Source organism: Pithys albifrons, chromosome 17 (genome assembly GCF_047495875.1).
Source record: "Pithys albifrons albifrons isolate INPA30051 chromosome 17, PitAlb_v1, whole genome shotgun sequence".
In the NCBI taxonomy this organism is placed as follows: domain Eukaryota; kingdom Metazoa; phylum Chordata; class Aves; order Passeriformes; family Thamnophilidae; genus Pithys; species Pithys albifrons.
Window position 1 is genome coordinate 6,690,038 of NC_092474.1, and position 18,816 is coordinate 6,708,853.

Genomic DNA, 18,816 nt, shown 5'->3' on the forward strand with positions numbered 1-18,816 from the left:
CCTCAGAGCCTTCAGGGTCCCTCAGAACCCCTGAGAACTCCTCATGGCCCCTCAGAACCGTCATGGCCCCTCACAGCTCCCATGGCCCCCCAGCGCCGAGCCCCGGCCCCTCAGAGGCCCCCCCACGGCCCCTCAGAGCCCCCACGACCCCCTGAGAGCCCTTCACAGCCCTCACGGCCCCTCAGAGCCCCCCAGCACCAAGCCCCGTCCCCTCAGTGCCCCCACGGCCCCTCACAGCCCTTCACAGCCCTCATGTCCCCTCAGAGCCCTCACGGGCCCCCGCGCCGAGCCCCGTCCCCTCAGACCCGCCCGTGCTGCCGCACGGGAAGCGCGGAGGCCCCGGGGCGGCGGCGGCTTCCCCGCGCTGTCTCCCTCCCTCCCGCCCCGCGCGGGCCCCGCCAGCGGCTCCCTCAGCTCCGGCCCCGCCGCCTCCTGTTCCTCCTCACCCCGCCAGAGTCGGGCTCTGCTCCTGCCTGCGCCTCCTGCCCGCGCCCCGGTGCCGCCGCTCCTGCCCCGCTGTCCCTCTGCAGCGGCGCCGCCCCGGCTCGCAGGGGGCGGAACGGGGCGGGCACAACGTCTGCGCCCGCCGGGGCGGGGACTGCGGAGCGGCGGCACCAGCGGTGGGACCGCGATACCCCCGCGATCCCCTCGCAGCGCCTCCATCGTCGCCTTTGTCCGCCCCCGCTTTGTCCGCCCCGGGGAAGGGCTGGCGGTGCCCGGGGAAGGCACCGAGGGTCGCGGGGCCGCCGATCAGGAGCGCTGCGGCAGCGCCGGGAGGGTGGGTGGGAAAGGGAGAGGGTGGGCACGGACAGGGGGAGAGGGTGGGCATGGACAGGAGAAAGAGGGTGGGCATGGACAGGAGGGAGAGGGTGGGTAGGGAGGGAAAGGGTGGGCACGAACAGGGTGAGAGGATGGGTGGGAAGGGAGAGGGTGGGCACGGGCAGGGGGAGAGGGTTGGCAAGGGCAGGGAAGGGAGAGGGTGGGTGGGAAGGGAGAGGGTGGGTGGGAAGGGAAAGAGTGGGCATAGACAGGGAGGGGAAAGGGTGGGCACGAACAGGGGGAGAGAGTGGGCACGGACAGGGGAGAGGGTGGGTGGGAAGGAAGAGTGTGGGCACGGATAGGAGTGTGTGGAGCGCAGAGCTCTGCTGGGGGAACAACGTGGCTGTCTGCTGCTTCGCTCCATTTTCCTTTTGTCCTTTTGGCAATTTGTCATCCGAAAAACGTGTCGTACTGTCTCTTTCTGTTCCGTGTGTTTATTGTGCTGGTGTCGCATACTGGGAGCTGCCGTTATCCCGCTGCTGGAGCCCCGCGGCTGGAGCAGCAGCGACATCGGCACCCCAGGGTAAGGCCAGTGGGCTCGGCTGGCCCGGACAGCCCCGCTGATTGTCACCTTTGTCACCTGCACTCAGAAGGCACAGCCCCGCTGTTCATCACCTTTGTCAGGACCACAGAGCCAGCCCGGCTCAGCCCCGGAGCGCGCTGGGTTGTGCTCGATGCCACCCCAACAAAAGGGCGGTGATGGGAGGGCAGGCCGGGCTGGGCACTGACCGCAGCCTGAGTCTCGCTCTGGCCTCGCTCTCTGGTGCTAACCCAGCACATAATGGTTCCCACTGCATCAGCATTTAGCAATGTTTGTTAGAATTTCACTTCCTAAACGTGAAAGACAATCTCTTGCTGTGGCCATTGGATGGTGAAACAGATACTGCAATCCATGTACAGCCACCCCTCTTTTCCCCTGCAAAATTTGATAAAAGTTTCGCTGAACAAGGACTCCAGGGTTTAAATATTGGGTTGTGTTTAGAAGTGCAGAGCCAGCAAAGAACTGCATTCAAAAACATGACCCTGCAGCTCCTGGCTGTGGAAACAACCCCTAACACAAAAACTGCCATTAGGGTAAAAACTGGACGGTCAGACCAACTTTATAGAAAAATTGGCATAAAATATCTGCTGGCTTGAGTGTTCCAGGGGTGAACCTTTGTGTTTGTACCTGGTGCTGTACATTTGAGCTTCTGTATTGATCTGGTGCCAATGTAGGCAGAGCTTTCCCTAAATTTATCTACTATTTGCCAGCATTCATTTTTTTTTGTCTCCCAGTTAATTTGTCACCATTTAAGTCCATTTCAAGTTCAGTGCACAGCATTAAAATTTCACAAGCAATATTAGACTGATGTATCTAGAACAGAGCACGACTACAAGTCGTTGTTGAGGGTGGAAGCAAAGAGTTGCAGCTTTGGACTTATGTAGAACTTGTAATGAAGTGGAAGCAGCAACAGTGTGAAATAACAGATGAAACATTGTTCAAATGTGTAAGTTTCTTTACTCCCTTGCAAGGCTGTGGTAAGAATGTCCTTCACTAAAGCAAGAATTGAGGATGATGTCACACAGATCAAGTGAATGTGCTGCTGGTTTTTCAGGTAATTTCCAACTGATCAGACTCATCTTCAAGATCAAAGTAGCCCAGTAGGAAACAAGAGAGTTCATTCCATCCTTTGACCAGAATCATTTCATACCATGAAAAAGCAGCTTTGGAGCAACTGTAGCTGAGTTCATCCCAATTAGGGATGGTTGGCAGCCTCTGTGTGCCAGTTTGCACCAGTAGGTCACTGCCAGTTTGGAGGAGTCACTATAAAGAATTGCTGGTACTACAAACCACACTCCTGTAAAGGATTAGATGTGATGGAAAGCCAGGATATCTTCGATTCCAGTCCTAGTGGTTCTTATTTTCTGTTCTGCATGATCAGATCAGCCCACACATAATATTTTCCTAACTCCAGAAACAGGAATTGCTGGATGCTCCAGGGAAATTTGGGATGCTGACATAACTACTGGCATCCTGGCCACAAGTACAAGGCTGGCTTCAGAATTCAAATTGTTCTCTTCAGTGATGTGGGAACACCAGTTGCAATTGTTTCTTTCTTCAGATTTCTGAAGAGTCCAAAATGGTTGAGGCTTTTTGAATCACTAAAATGTTGTTCTTCAAGAGCTGCATTTAAGGATCTCTTGACTTGAGAATTCCATTTTTCTTTTCAGTGGGATGTCTCCACCCAAGTATGAAGATTTTGAGTACAGGATTTTTAATTCATTGAATGATCACTTCAATATGTACATCTGGCAGTTCCTGCACAGAACTGATGGTCACATCTGCTACAGAAAAAGCAGCTAATTGCTTTTTCTCTCTCTTTTTCTTTTTTTAATCACAGAAGTGCTGCTTCAAAAATCCCAGCACAGGAACTTGCCCTGCTATTTTCTAGAGTTTCTTTTCTGTAAAGGCTGCAAGTCTTCCCATTCCTGATGTGCTGCATTTGGTTTGTGCGGACAGGTTTTGGTAGCTGGAGGGGATACAGGAGGTCCAGGATGGGTCAGAGATCCACCTGCAGCCCAGGGAGGCTCAGCATGGGTCAGAGATCCACCTGCAGCCCTGGGAGGTTCTGGATGGATCGAAGATCCACCCGCAGTCCAGGGAGGCTCAGGATGGGTCAGAGATCCACCTGCAGCCCAGGGAGGTCCAGTGTGGCTTTGGTGGGCATGCAGTGTCCAGCCAAGGTCAATCCCCCACATGAACTTACTGGTTTCCCTCCCCACTTCAGCCAGACCAACCAGCAGCAGCACAAAAAAGCTCTTCACCCCCCTGCTCTTTGTTGGTGTTAACACAGGACAAGCTTTTTACATTATTTGTTCTACCCAACATGGGTAAAACAGTAGAAAACAGTATTTAAACTAATAAGGGAAGGATCCTTTCTGCATGGTGGTTTAAACAAGATGCTCAAATTAACAATAATATTCATTTGATGTGTTTCTTTTCACAGATAACTCAGAACCCAGTCTGTTCATAAGAGGGACTATGCAGATCATTCTACCACTTATGTAAATACCAACAAAAGCTGAATTCTCACCTACAGAGAAGCAAAGCAGGACTTTGTTCCTATCAAGTGATGAATTCTAAAGAAAGGGCAAATGAATGTGTATTCAGTCACCTAAATATACACTCTAAAAAAGCTTATGTAACATCTTTGCTGCCTGTAGTTAACTCAAGTTTAGGAAGTCTCCAATTGTCACTCAGTAATTACCACTTAATTAAATCCATCCTGTTTTTAAGCTACTCTGGGGATCACGACCAGTTCCTACATCTGATTTAGCCCCTGCCTCCCCCAAAATGGGACTCTCCCCTGGATTCTTGGGAACAGCATCAATAATCTCCACTGGCATTTTTACTTCCCAGCCCTGCTGCACACCGAGGGTACTACAGACTTCCATGGCAACTGCCACGGCATTTGGAACACTTGAGTTGCACTGGAGCTCCTGAGCTGTCTCGGGTTTGCAGTCAAAGAGCTATTTTTAGCAGCTGCCACCTCTTTCAGATATCTTCTAGAATCTCAGCTGGTTCTCTTTTCATGACGTTCTAAGGTTGTAAAAATGCCAGTTAAAAATTCAAATCTTGTGAAGAGCAACTTCCCACCTGATACCCAGAATATTCTGCAGATTTTTTAGATGTGCAGCACCATTTTTAAACATTTTTGCTGTTCCAAATGCTGCAAATAAACACAAGGACCAAGCCAACAGGGATCTGTGGGAAAAAGTGAGTGCTGCCTGCTCACACCATACCCACCTCAGCACAGATTTCATTACTCAGTCATTTTAAACTCTAATCTAGGTTATTATGCCACACCCATCACCATGGGAATGGGATTTAAAAGTACCAGAAATACTTTGCTATTCAGCATTTGCTCAGAAATTCCAGTGTGATCTGATTGCAGTTCCAGTACCCAAAGCCCCTTTGAGCAGTTACAGCTGACAGATTAAACCCCTCAGTAATTACCAACATCTTCAGTGCCACAATGCAGAGCCCTTGATAGAACAGTGAATTACAGATAAATGGGAAGGGATGCAGATGAATGCATCCCTAATCATGAGAGAAGGAGCAGAAATAACTCCCCACCCCTAATTAACTGTCTTACAGCAGAGGTAAATACAGGAGGAGTTTTACTTACTGGTTCTGCTCAGTTTTCTCTGACTGCCAGAGAAAGGACCACTTAAAAGAGAGGCTTTAAAAGAACAAGTTAAAAGATACCTCTGAGTGCCCAGAATGTTGTATGATTACACTTATTTCAAATTAATTCTAAAATGAAACCCAGAAATGACACAGGCCCTGCCACAGGCTGGCTGTGATCAACACACGCATCAGAAAAACCTGATTTTGAGAAAAATAAGTATTGCAGGAACTTCTATAAAAGCTTTCTTCACAATTTGAAAAGCAAAAGAATAGCAAATGAAAGCATTGTAGTCACAGCTGTTTTGCTTATCTATTCTGATCGATAATTAGGGGATTGAGGATGAATTTGTTGTGAACAGAGAGAGCACAGAAGGTGATTTTCATCCTGTGGTTTCTGTGAGAGGCAGCAGCACAGGAGTCTTGTCCTGCTCCGGCAGCAGATTTCCTAAGGGCCCTGACAGACCAGCCTGCTGAGGTGTGGGGGGAGCAGTGGATGTTTGGGCCATGAGCAGCTCCACACCCAGAGGTGTGAGCACTGGGCATTGCCTCATGCCTGGCATCCCACGTGGCACAGACACAGCTCAGGCAGCTCAGGAGGGGTTGTGTCAACTGGATTTATCCAGGGAGGAGAAGGAGGAGGAGGAGGAGGCCTGGAGAGCTTTTAACTCCATGGCAAGAGGAGAAAGAGGCCTGGAGGCAGCAGCAGATCTCCACCTGCTTCCCAAGAGAGGGTCCCTTGTAGATGTGTAGAAACTGGAAGCAACTTATTGTTAACCCCTTCTGTTACAGAAATACCATTTCTCCTATAAAACATAAAGAAAAAAGCCTTTCCTTTTAGCACACACAATGAACATTTACCTCAACTTGCTTTCCAAGTGCAGCCACACAAATGAGCTGGGGAGTTTGGGTTTCCCTGCCTGTTTAGAGGGAAATAAAAAGAAATTAAGACTTTAAATTAAAAACCTGAGGTTGCCCCAAGCATTCAAGTGTTGAATGTACCAACATCAGGCATTTTCAGGAGCTTTGGGCAATATGCACCAAGTGCAGAGCTGAGAATTTGAAAGAATGAAGTCCAATCTATCATGGTCTTTTATAAAAACCACCTTTGGACATCTCCCCTTCCCAAGTTTTCTCTTGGTTACTTGGAAATGCTTTGCTTTACTGTGGTTTACTTTGTTTTATGATGCATCTCACTTGGCTGGGAAGACTTTTCCTGCACCTATGGAAGTACAAAGGCTTTTCCAGCTCCAAGAACAGTTCCATGGATCTGGTGCTCCCTCTCTTGGCAACGTGAGCCAGGCACAGTTCCTGCACCTACAGCTCCCTCTGAAGGCAATTAAAAAGGGGAAAAAGTGTTAATCAGCAGAATTGTATCACTTCTGATGTCCTTCAGATTATGAAAACTGAATGTTATGGCAAAGTTCTACTGAAGTAGCTAAAATAATTTTAGCAGCTTTTTGATTATAAAAATCTGAACCAAACATTTGTAACTTTTCTGAAAATACTTAAATTTATTCATCCTCCTTTGGATCAGCTTGTTTTTCTAATCATTCTCAGCAGCTAATTTTCAGAAATCAGCAGTTTGCTGGTTTAGGACTGCAATGAAAAGCTCTTTACCTAAAAGCTCCTTTATTAAACTCCTGTACACAACCACGACCATGTATGTACAGCAAGTTTACATGAAGGATGATGGTACAAAAGGTACAGTGGTAATTAAAACAGACCCACATAAATAATTTATAAAAATACTTGAACTGGTGAAAATAGCACTGTAATCCCCAATTATCTTCATCCAATTGCCAGGGCTTTGATGTGGGAAACCTTAACATTAGAACTTTTTAAAAACATTCTGAATATATTAAACTTATCTACAGGATAATTAGCAAAATGTATAAAGAGTAGATTATTGTACAAAGGACAGATATTAAAAAAATCACCAATCCACCTGAAACTCAAGGACAATAGAAATCTTAGCCAAAGTAATGGACATCAAACCACAAACTCCTCTATTTTCAGAGTTCTGTGTATTGGCAACTAAAATGCTCTTAACAAATCAACAGTCCTGTTCTTCCTTGGTGGAATTTGGGAACACTCTCCTTTTCCTGGCTGCAGGGTGGTCCTGGTCAATGTGGAAGCTCTGCCCTGACTCCAGTTCCAAGGAAGAACAGGGCAGGCTGTGTTTGTCAAGTTCTTCTCTTTCCCACCAGAGGGTGAGGAAGGGTATGGGAGTTTGTAGAACTGCAGGAGGGAACAGAAGGAAGCTGGGATTTGGACAGAAGAAAACAAAGGAAGAACAGGTAAGAGTTAAGTCTTTTTCTTCTGTTGGTTTCTTGGGGAATTTTTCAACACGCTCCTGATCCGCAGATAAACCCCTGTGGACTCTGCCATGTTCTCAAATTCAAAGGGTGTTATGCCTTCAGCAAACTTGCTCATGTCAGGAACAAGACTGGATTTTTTTGTAGCCGAGTCAGTGCCTGTGACCACTTTATTCTCCCCTGTATTTTCCTCATCCTCCTCCTCGGGGCTGGGAGCAGGAATGGTGTTATCCAGCACAACTCCAGGCACTGCACTGTCAGGGTTTTCCTCTGAGTCAAGCAAAGTGTCTCCTGGATTGGGACTCGGTACAGAATGTTCATTTTCTGGTATCTGGTCACTGGTGTCACAAACCCCAGTCTCCATTGGGGTCACCCTCTCAGGTGACCTGCCCTCTGCAGCAGGATCAGGATCCACCTCGTTCCGGGATGGGGAGGACGCGACGGAATTCCCAGTGAGAGGCGTGTCCACAGGAATGTCCGAGTCACTGTTGGTGCTCTCTGCCTGCTCCAGGGCTGCACAGAGCAACCTCTGCTGCTCCTCCAGCTCCTCCAAGGTCAGCGTGTCCTCATCCATGACACAGTCCACGACGTGGGGCTCGGGGACCTTGCAGGGAGAGCTCAGAGGGGCCGTCCTGGGCACGGGGGAGTGGGTGGGTGTGGAGGGCTGGGGGGGGGTCAGGGGGGGTGTTCCCTGGGGGATGGGAGGGGGGGTACACACAGGGGGGGATCCAGGAGGCAGAGGAGGCTGGAACTGGAAGCTGTTGGAAGTTTGGGATCTTTGGGCCACTTCCAGATCTACAGGGAGATTAAAAGACACCTGTTAGAATCCAAACCTGGCCAGGACAAGGTTCAAAGTGCTGGTGTTGTCATCAACCAGCAGATTTGGGTCCCTGCTCTGTTTAACTACCACATTTATGTCTTCTCATCCTTGTTTGCAGCCAAGGCAGAACAAACTTTGTGAAGGTTTTAATACCCACAAAAACTGTTTTTTGGGATTTTAATTCTGCCATTCAAGGAAAAAGAACTGCTCTTGAATATATTGAGAACAAATTTAGTCCACACTGAAGGATTCCTTATAGGAGATCCAAAAGGAAAGCCAGAAGTTTCTCCAGCTCTTTGAACATGTAAACAACACTAACTTCTCCTTTGAGGCTGACTCATTTTTAGGAAGCTGTTAAGGTTGTAAATTCTGTATTATTTCATCCAAATATTTAAAGATTTGGAGATTTTCTGTTAAGAAGTTTTTTTAGGATACACCTGAAGTAACAAGATCAGGATTTGTGACCTAACACTGCAATTGCTCTGAGCACACCTGAAACCTCCTGCTGGGGATGGAAGATCCAAACATGCCAATGACAATCCCAGCAACACCAACTGCTCACTGCAGAAATGCCCAAACCCACAGCTGGCACGTGGCACCACTTACACTGATCACCACCACACTGGTTTCCCCTTTTAACTCTTACATTTCAGAGCAAGTTATTTTGAATATAAAAACTGGAATTAGGAGAAGAAACATGCAGAGTGACTGTACCAGAGTCCAGGTCCATGTCAGCTGCTGCTGCCCCCAGACTGTCTTCTCTCAGGCGTTTAGAGTGGTGAGACCTGGACTGAGGTGCAACCCTTTTATTGTTGGATTTTGGACTTGGCTGAAGAGAAATCACCCAAGAAAACAGAATTAGTATTTAACTGTTCAGGGTAACATTTCCAGCTATAGGAACCTGCCTAAAGGAATGTGGTAACCATACACTGATTTGGAGACCCAGAGAGACACTGACATGTGAGGGATGCCACAGCAAAAAAGCTGTTCATTATGAGGGGAGTCTGGAACTAGGACCATTTTTGGGCTGGAACAGTTTATAACAACGTTTTTTCACAACTGTTTATAAAGCAGTGCAGTTTTGGGACCTGCTTGTATTAACTGAAAGAATGGAATTAATTTTAAACATAAAGCAATTTCGGTAAAAGAGAGAAACCAGCTGGGCATTTCACAGCCTTCTGGTGCCAATAAGAAGATACAAACAAGAGATCAGGAACTACACAAACTACAGGACAAGTTTCTTTGTCTGTAGCAACAAGGAGAGATACTCACCCCATGAAAACTGGAAAGGTAGTGAGCAAAAACCTCCTTCTGCTGCGAGGGCTGCATGGGGATGGACCCAAATATCTGCCACTCCTGCAGCAAAGAGAGGCAGAAGAGAAATCATGTGATTGGTTAATACACAAGAGTAACAATTAAAGGAAACACTGAGAGGTTAACAAGATGAATTGAAGTTCTCAGCAAAAGCCTCATTAATCAGAGTAATAAATTATCTTTAGCAGGAACTTCTGGCAAACCAAAGTGCTCTCACCTCAAAACTGATGCAATGCACCATCACTGGTTAGTGGGAATAATAACCAAAAAACATCATCACCTTCACAAAGTGGCTTGTTAACCATTTCTTAACAGCTGCTCTTCTTTGTACCACAACAACAAACTTCCCCTTGAAATAACTGTCCAGACCAAAAAGGCTTACTTTGAAAAACCTGATTTCAGTAAAAACTGGAAAAACCTTGAGAGCAGAACTTTGGTTACGAATATTGAATGAAAAATCACATTTGGAGGCCACTCAGTGGGCAAATGTAAAGCTTTAAATGCACAAGTGCTTATTTTTAATGCACAGGCATTAACATCAGTGATCAAATCCTCTAAGAGCAGCTTCAAAGGCTCTGAAAATCCAAGTGCAGCACCCACAGATCTCCTGTGTGCTCTGTGCTCAGGAGGGCACCCTCTGGTGGGTCTGTCCATGAGCCTGGGTCTGTCCCAGCTGTTCCCAAGCAGTGCAGAGGGTTCTGCACTGACTGCTGGAGTTTCTGTGGTCAAAATTGTAACACCTACAGAAATTTTCCTATTTCACATTGAAAAAATGTCGATGTATGGAACAAACAGCCACCCAGGCGTGAAGTTTTGTGTTTAAAAAACAGTGAATCATTATTGAATTATCCTCCTAGGCTGGTGTTGGTTTCCTGATGGAATTAATCCCCACAGAAGGGCTGTCAGACCCACCCACAGCACTTCTGACAGGTGTTTCAGATGGATATCACATCAACTCCAGTCCCAAACCAGGGGCTTAGAAACAAGAGACTGTTGGGAGAAAACTCAGATGTAGAACACACAATATCAGAACTTGGCTAAAAGCATTTCCTGTCAATCAGCAGGTTGTTCAGGAGGCAGAGAACAGGTACTTACATCTGGGATCCCACTGGGAGTGGATATATTAAAGCCTGGATAATTTACCAGCTTGGAGACATCGTAAGTGATACGTTTGTGTCGGGGAGACGCTTCATCTTCTGCTTCACCATTACCTGTAACAAAGTGTAACTATTAGTGCTGTTAATTAAGATGTTACTGGAAAAAAACAAGGGATTTAAGAACAGTATCTTGACATCACCAAAAAACGTTGGCTTGCAACTCCTTCCCTCTTCCATGAGGAAGGTGAAGGTTTACAAACCAGTTACTTCATTGTCTCCTGAGGTGCAGCCTGTGAAGGGCCTGCACACTGAAAGTGCATTCCAGCCCTACATCCCCTCCCCTTTCCACCCCTCCTGCATTCCAGCCCCACATTCCTCTTCTTTTCCATCCCAAGTGCACTCCAGCCCCACATCCCTCCCCTTTCCCATCCCATCCCTCCCCTTTCCCTTCCCATCCCATCCCTGCACTCCAGCCCCACATCCCTCCCCTCCTGCACTCCAGTCCCACATCCTTCCCCTTTCCCATCCCATAACTGTATTCCAGCCCCACATCCCTCCTCTTTCCCACCCCACACCTGCACCCCAGCCCCACATCCCTCCCCATTGCCCCCCACATTCCTCCCCACTGCCCCCCACACCTGCACCCCAGCCCCACATTCCTCCCCACTGCCCCCCACACCTGCCCCCCAGCCCTCACCTCTGCCATCGTACAGGGCCAGCCCCGAGTGCTCCATCTCGGCCTCCTTCAGCCAGCCCGGGGGGTAGCCCAGCTGGCGCATGCGGTAGATGAAGGGAGGGAGGCTCCTCTCTGTCACCCCAAGAGCGTCCTGGAGGACCTCACTGAGCAACAGAACAAACATGGGACAAGGAGGGGACAAATCACAACACATTCTGGAACTGGGGACAAGGTGGTGATGAACATTTTGTTGCATTTTCAACTGTCAAGTTAAAATAACTCACTTTTTGCCTTCCAACCCCAGCTGTCACAATTTTAGATCAAACTCAGCTCTGATAGTCAATGTAACTTTTTGCTTAAACAGAATTAATTCTACACAAGGATAACTTATTTAACCTGGTACTCTGATTCATGTAGCTCTAACAACAGGCAGGGTGGAAGTTAATTCTCAATTTACTGCTGAGTGTTTTGGAGACTGACATGTAATACTATGATTTTTTAATACATTTTAAACAGAGAAGAAGGGACACTCAAAGCTCCAAATTTTCAGAATTTTGCATGCTTGCTTTGTTTGTTGGGACCATAATAAATTTGCAACTTGAGAAGTCAAAGTGGAATACTTCTATTCCTAAATTAGGGAGGACCATGGGAAAGGGAGGACCAAAGTTTTCATTTGAACAATATCTTTGCAATGTAATAAAGGAAATTCTATTTAGTAAATTCAAACACAATAAACCCACATTTTGAACATCTGGCACTCCAGAGGTAGAAAACTTATTCCAATGGAAGGAAAAGACATACCTAATTACTCCTGGCTTAAATTTCCCAAACCTCTCCTCCACTTCCTCCACGTGGTAACGCTGCTGGAAGTTCGGATTGTTTGTGTCCCCACAGGCGTCCAGAAACTCCTTTCTCCTCTCACTGATCCTCGCTGCATTCCGAGGCTTGGAGAGAGAGTGGTGGGGAAATTCCAGAGTTAAATTCCCAATTAGCACTCCTGCCCCCAATTAAGCTGGCACTGCCCACCCTCCTCGTGCCCAGACACCTCCAGGGGGAATGGGAACCACAAAGCAAAGCCCTGAGGGTTCCCCTTGGAGCTGCAGAGCAATGGAACAGGGGCTCAAAAAGCTGATCCTCCTGGGTTTTACTTGTATTTCCTGTCCATCTGGGGAGAGGGTCTGGCTGAAAACTTCCTGGTGCCTTTAGATTTCAATAAAGAATTGCTACTGGATGAAGAAAAGCTCCCTCCACAAATTAAAAGAGGCAAACCATGAAGTTACAACATGAATTTCCCTTCTGATTTAGTATGTTAGAATTTATAGTATCAGCAGTATAATCTAATCAATAGATGAACAAAACCCTTGTCCATTCTGATCCCAGTGCCTCTCATGTTTTTGGTTTTAAATGGTGCAGCTACAGTCAAACATTCCTTGGAGAGCAGCAATCTTTGGAATACTGGTGCAACTTTACCTCTGGACAGTCTTTCATTTGATGGTCTTCAGAACCACAATTGAAACAAAGAGGTTTGGGCCTGCTTAAAAAATGCACAACAAATTAAGCCTGAAAACAACTCTGCAATGTTAAATACATGCACTGAATTAGTTCAGTTCTGGACAGATTTGAAGGTTTAGGCTCCTTTCAACCTTCCTTTCCCTTCTAAAGCCATGCCATGCAGCAAACATTTGCAGTATTACTGTGGGGGAAAGCCAGACTTTGGAGGAAGATCTATTTTCTGAACATTCATTTTTACCCAGTTAGGATGGGAACCAGCAGTGGAGATGGAAGGAAGGCACAAGAGTAAGTGCCCAGGGTCACCCCCAACACACTCCAACCTCTTGAAGCCTCCAATTAAATAAAGTGAAGTGTGTTTTGTGCTTCACCTTTCCTCAAACAGGAGCCTTCTGTGGTGATAAAAGCATTTTACCACCATCCCATTCATGAGCACAACCCTTCCATCTGATTCCCAGATTTCTAATCAAACAGTTTAACTCAGCATTTCCCTTTATCTCTGAAATTCCCACTGGAAGCTTTCCTGCTCTTCACTGCATCTGAAATCTGAGAGATGCTGTGAAGACCAAAGCAGTTGTCAGCTGTAAACTGAGCTCACTTCTCACCTCCCATAAAAACCACACAATCACCTCTAAGAGCAGTTAAAATTCTATCCAGTAAGTCAGACAAGAGTAACTCTATAAAACAATAACAATTATGATAATATACCAGTGCAAGGATGATAAACCAACCACCAAAAAGCCAAGGAACAGAAGAACTGAGCATAAAATTCACCAAGTTTTCACACATTGATTTAGGCCCTTGCTAAAGAAAGTCAACAAACAGAAACACCCCCAGACTGCAAAGCTCAGCTCTGGTTTACTTAATTTAAACTCCTCAAGTATGTCCAGGGTTAATTAACTGAGGAATAAACACAGAGCACATCTGAACTTTCCAGCTCAAAACTTGATATTTAAGAGTAATACAAACCTTTTGGGTTTTGCTTGTATTTCTTGTCCATCTAGGGAGAGAATCTGGGTGAAAACTTGCTGGTATCTTTAGATTTCAATAAGGAACTGCTACTGGATGAAGCAAAATTTCATTTGTGTAAAAAATATCAGTGAAAACTTCGTGGTGCTTTGAATCCTGACTTTTCTGCACTGAGTTAGAGATGGGTCCTTGATATGAAGTCCAGAGTATGAAATATAAAATGGTGTAAATTATTTGCTAAGATGAGCTTGTGATGTTTCCTCCTAACCAGTTTCTACCCAGTAACCAATTGTGTTCTTTATCAGCACTTGCTAAAACTAAACCCCTGTTGTCTGTAGGCAGAAATTTTTTAAGCTACTAATTCTGAAATGCTTCAGAGCAATCTGAGCAATCTGATCAATAATTCATTTAGTCAGAGCTTCAAAATGACATGTGGAGTGCAGGACTTTGGTCACTCAGAACCTGCAGCCTGATGCACACTCAAAAAACTGCTGTTTAAGGCTTAATATCACCTCTGGGAGCTCTAAAAAAGATGCAGGAAGTACATTTAAAGAAGAATATAAAAGTTCAGCCACACTTAACTCGGCATTTTAGGAGAAATTCCCCTGTTGGGAATCCACTCACTTCATCCAGAGGTTGGTGGATTGTAAATTTGCCATTTTTGTCCAGGCATAAGTAATTTTTTAACACTGGGAAATGACCATTATTACAAGTTTGAGAACAAGACAGTGTAGAAATAACTGTGAAACTGGTTCCTGTCCGGAGTATTTCCAGGGCAGAGGCAAAACTGGAGAACTGGGCAGATGATGCTACTTGGGAAATGTCTAGTCCAGTTCCTTTTGGCCATGGAAAACTGCAATATTAAAAATACTTCAATATTCCAACTTGTTTCAACACTTCCCTCAACTCCACCTTTCAAACAGTGGCCTTAATAAACAGTGAAGAACCAGCTTGGAAATGGATCCATGTTAAGAGCATTCCATAAATAAATTTTAACAAAAAACCTTCTTACAGCATATTTGAGTTTGCCAAACCCCTTTTTTCCCCCAAAGAGCAGATTTTATAGAGGGGGAACACTTATTCAAGCTGCAGTGGTTTGTCATTCCCAACCTAAGTGGGGACTGGCCCAGGAAATTCCCGATTTAACAAACTGTGTTTATGGGGATAAGACATTTGCTTTTTCCAAGGATAAGCCTAAAAACCAGCGAGTCAATCCCATCAAAACACTTCTTTGTTTTGGGTTAAAAAGTCCTTAATGACTCATTAAAACCTTCCATCCATCATGACTGACATGCCTTTGATAGAAACACAAAGTGCTGAATAGAATTTGAGTTCCATTTACCGACTGGGGTTCTTGGAAAGAATAAAGATGTTTTAGCAAACAGGATACTTGGGGATGTCCCATCCTTCTGTCAGCTGTGGGTTCTCATTTAATAGGGGCTGTCCCAGTTTATCAAGACAAAAATTGGTAAAATACACAACACTTCCTACAACCTGCAGAGAGAAAGTCAGAGAATGGTCAGAGCTGTGGCAGCATTTAGGTGAGATCTGTAGCATTTCTACAAAGTTTCACTGCTTGAAATAACTCCAGGGGTTTTCCCCCTTTCTCTAAGAACTTACAAATAATACATCCCCAGGGTACACAGATTTTTTTTTAATTGATGGAGCCAAAACATGCTGAATTTAAATGGGATTTATCAGTGTCAGAGCAGTGAATAGATCTTGTTTTAATGGCATTGATAGTGAATATGGAAAATGAAGAAGAGACAGACCTACCATGGGAGAGAGAGTTAAAAACTTACACTAAAAGCTTCTTTCAGTCTTTTAGCAGAACTTGAGCTGGTTGCTTTACAGTCCTCTTCCAAAACAACACTGGAGGGCTGGCAGGAAAAGGATTAAAAAGAATTAACTGAAAATGACAGTAAAGAGAAGAGCTCCTGAATTAGTGAAGTCTGTAAAAGGCACAGAACACAAATTAGTGAGGTCTGTAGAAGGCACAGAACACAAATTAGTGAAGTCTGTAAAAGGCACAGAACACAAATTAGTGAAGTCTGTAAAAGGCACAGAACGTGGAGTTCAGTCTGTCCTTTGGAGATGTCACAACAGTCGTGATTCCTTCCACAGCCCCAACCATGACCCAGCTCATCTCCAGTGCTTCCTTTGATGGGAAATGTGCTCCATAATAACACCTTTTTTCTCACCAAAAAGCAAAGGGAAGGATGGAGAGAAAAGTGCCATTCCACCCTTTTATTCAAAGTGAATGTTGAGTAAAACTCAAAGCTCCAACTAAGGGAATAAAGTGTAATTTCTCAGCCTTTGTTGTCCATCTGGTCTCTCACACACACTCAGAGCTGGGCCAGGCACTGTCAGAAGAGGACGGATTAAGTTTATACTTTATGGTCTTTTCTTTATGATTTAAACCAACTTATCAATCTGCTTTTACTGACATTCCACTGGGAACAATTTCAAAGCAGCATTTTCAGGTGGAGAAAGGATCTTCTCTTTATGCTGGACTCTACTTTTGGCACAAAAGCTTAGACAACATCTGTTTGTTACTGGAGTTTTGTTACCATTTCCCAGTGCAGCCTTTCAATATTCCCACTCCAAAGTTGTGAGGGAAGGAGAATCTCAGACCAGTCTGAATTTCATACCTGTGGTTTTGCATTCAGGGGTGTTTTTTCCTGTTCACTTTTCTTCTGCTCTTCGTATTTCTGAACTAAGTTAAAAACAAAATCCTCAATTTCTTGGTGGTATCGCCTGTGAGAAGCACAGAGAGATCAGACAAGGGCAGGGCTGGAACAAGGGCCACAGGGCTTTATTTTTTTAAGCATTTACCACTTACTAAAGAACTCAAAAAAGGGGCAGGAAATTCTTTTCTGTCCCCTCCCAACCCCACCAACACAATCAGTTATTAGAGAGGACCTGGAGTGTGGCAAAAAATCAACTCAGGCAGGGAAAATTTGATTTCCTGTGTTTAACCACAACACTCCTGAACTTCAAACTGCCCTTCAGACTCACTCCAAAGTCACACTTCATTTCATGATAGTTTCAGATATTCACATCATTTCAGCCACTACTGATGAAAACCACAGAGAATTCCTGTCATATTGCCCATTATTCTTTCTCCCCTTCAAGTTTAACAAGTTTATGTTATTGAATAAAATGCACCTCCACCTTTTGTGCTCAACATTAACATACCCAAAGCAACAAAAACGTTCCTATTTCCTGTCAGGGTAGTTGTTTTTTCTTGAAACACTTACTTAGAGATGACATTGTTCATAAATAAAATCTGCAGGAGAGGCCCATCCACTTTGGAGTTTTCCACTGAGATTCCACTAGGACAGAACAGACACAGACAATGGTTACAGTGAAAATTCCCCACCTGGCTTGCTCCACACAGAGAGGAAAGTTGGGCCAGTACAAGTTTTATCTTTTGAAGAAGTTTCTATCCATTTAATCATCCTCTTTTTAAGCAGGTTGGATGGTGTGAGGTGGGCAGAAAACAAACCAGAACATCTCACTACAGAAATCCTCATATTCTGTATGAATAGAACTCTATCTATGCTATTCTACCCGCAGTAAACTTAAAAAATATCTTATAAAATAAGTCATTTATTCAAGTATTTGAATGTAGTTTTTCTCACTGCTGAAGTTGACACTAAAACTGTTTCCCTAAAAGCCACTCAAGTTTCATAGAGACACACAAATAAATGAAGTTACAGTGATACCAACTAAGTCTTTCATGTTCAACTCCAAAAGACTTTTCAAGATCTGAAATGCCAATTTAGAAGCCCAACAACGGAGCAGGGACTGGGATGTGGAAATAAGGTGTAAAAAGATATGGGGTCTTGTTGTCTCAGTCAAACTCTATTTACACATAAATAGATATATATATTTACATATATTCTCTCTACAGGCCCCACAGAGTGTTTTAAGGCAGCATTAACATACCTGGGACGAGTCAGAATATTCAGCTTCCTTCTAAGTTCCTGATGTTCAGTTATGGTTAAGGAATATGGTTTTCTTTGGAAAACAACCCCCCACACCTCAATTCCCAAACCAAGCGAGAAAACACTGAAGAAAAAGTTCACAGAACAACAAACAGAATTTCAGACCTTCCTTTTCACCACCCTGGGGATTATTTACAAATCCACTTGTAGCTCAAGAAACACAGTAAAATGAAAAAACTATGAAAAAGCAAACTAGCTGGGACAGGCCAAGTAGTGCAATTCATTACATGCACTACAGTTGTATGAACATGCTTGTAACACTCTGTTTTGAAAACACCGACTGTTATCACAAAAGAAAAGGCAAAAGCAAGACAACCATACTTGAAAATGGGGAACACACCACAAAACCCATTTCAGATCCCACTCTGTCGCAGTGGCAAACCCCAAAACACTCTCAGGAACCTGCCACGACTTAACAACTTAAAATTATTTGCAGCTGCGTTAAAAACAAACCGTGCAGGCGAACACGCGGCTGTTTCTCTGCCCTGGCGGGGCACAAGGCCGGAGCTGGCGGCACCGCGGCCCGGGGTGCGAGTTCTGGGGGCAAAACGGCCTCGAGGAGGGCAGGGAGGACCCTCAGGCCGCACCCGGGGGTGTCCCCTCATAACCCGGAGGTGTCCGTCCCTCACAGCCCTGGAGTGTCCCCTCAGAACCCGGGGGTGTCCGTCCCTCATAGCCCGAGGGTGTCCCCCCCTCCCAGCCCCCGGTCCGCCGTGAGGGCCGCGACACCGGCCCGAGGGACCCGCGCCCGTCCCCGCCACGCCACCAGGATATTCTCTGCCCGCAGGCGCTGCACCGTCTCGTCGCGGTCCCGCAGGCGCTGCCAGAGCTGCAGAAGGTCCTCGGGCTCTGGGTCCCCGTCCGTGTCCCCGTCCGTCCGCCCGAACAGTGCGCGGGTCCCGCACTCCAGCCCCGCCGCCATCTTGGCCGCCGCAGGAAGGGCGGGGCAGCGCGGGGCGGCTGGGAGAGCGAGGGCCGGGACTACAACTCCCGGCGTGCACCGCGGCCCGGGAAAACACCGGGGCGCGGCTGGAGCGCGGGGCACGCTGGGAGTTGTAGGCGGATCCCCACAACTCACGGAGGACTCGCGCCCGTTCGTCGGAGTTTTCCTTCTCC

At 45.9% G+C, this 18,816-nt stretch overlaps 2 protein-coding genes across 6 annotated transcripts in view; both read right to left on the reverse strand.

The window, feature by feature from the left end:
- The window catches only part of CLIP1 (CAP-Gly domain containing linker protein 1), a 62,542-nt gene extending 62,003 nt beyond the window's left edge, over nt 1-539 (reverse strand). For all 3 annotated transcript variants that reach the window (XM_071572344.1, XM_071572343.1, XM_071572342.1), the window contains exon 1: nt 447-539. The gene's annotated coding sequence lies outside the window, so the exon portion shown is untranslated. The remainder of the gene's footprint in view (nt 1-446) is intronic.
- A 6,458-nt stretch (nt 540-6,997) lies between these two features.
- ZCCHC8 (zinc finger CCHC-type containing 8) lies at nt 6,998-18,624 on the reverse strand. 3 transcript variants are annotated; one of them, XM_071572106.1, is made up of 14 exons: nt 18,473-18,624; nt 17,642-17,682; nt 16,951-17,025; nt 16,342-16,447; nt 15,493-15,570; nt 15,081-15,184; nt 13,691-13,756; nt 12,683-12,743; nt 12,014-12,156; nt 11,234-11,376; nt 10,535-10,650; nt 9,398-9,481; nt 8,840-8,954; nt 6,998-8,100 (listed from the first exon to the last, which is right to left on the reverse strand). In XM_071572106.1, the coding sequence occupies exons 1-14, from the start codon at nt 18,620-18,622 to the stop codon at nt 7,295-7,297; spliced, it is 2,088 nt and encodes a 695-aa protein (XP_071428207.1). In that variant the 5' UTR covers nt 18,623-18,624; the 3' UTR covers nt 6,998-7,294. The 3 variants fall into 3 exon arrangements, with proteins under 3 accessions (XP_071428207.1, XP_071428206.1, XP_071428208.1); XM_071572105.1 differs by having other exon boundaries at nt 12,683-12,746; XM_071572107.1 differs by lacking the exons at nt 15,493-15,570; nt 16,342-16,447; nt 16,951-17,025; nt 17,642-17,682; nt 18,473-18,624 and having other exon boundaries at nt 12,683-12,746; nt 15,081-15,462.
- Between the last annotated feature and the right edge of the window lie 192 nt (nt 18,625-18,816).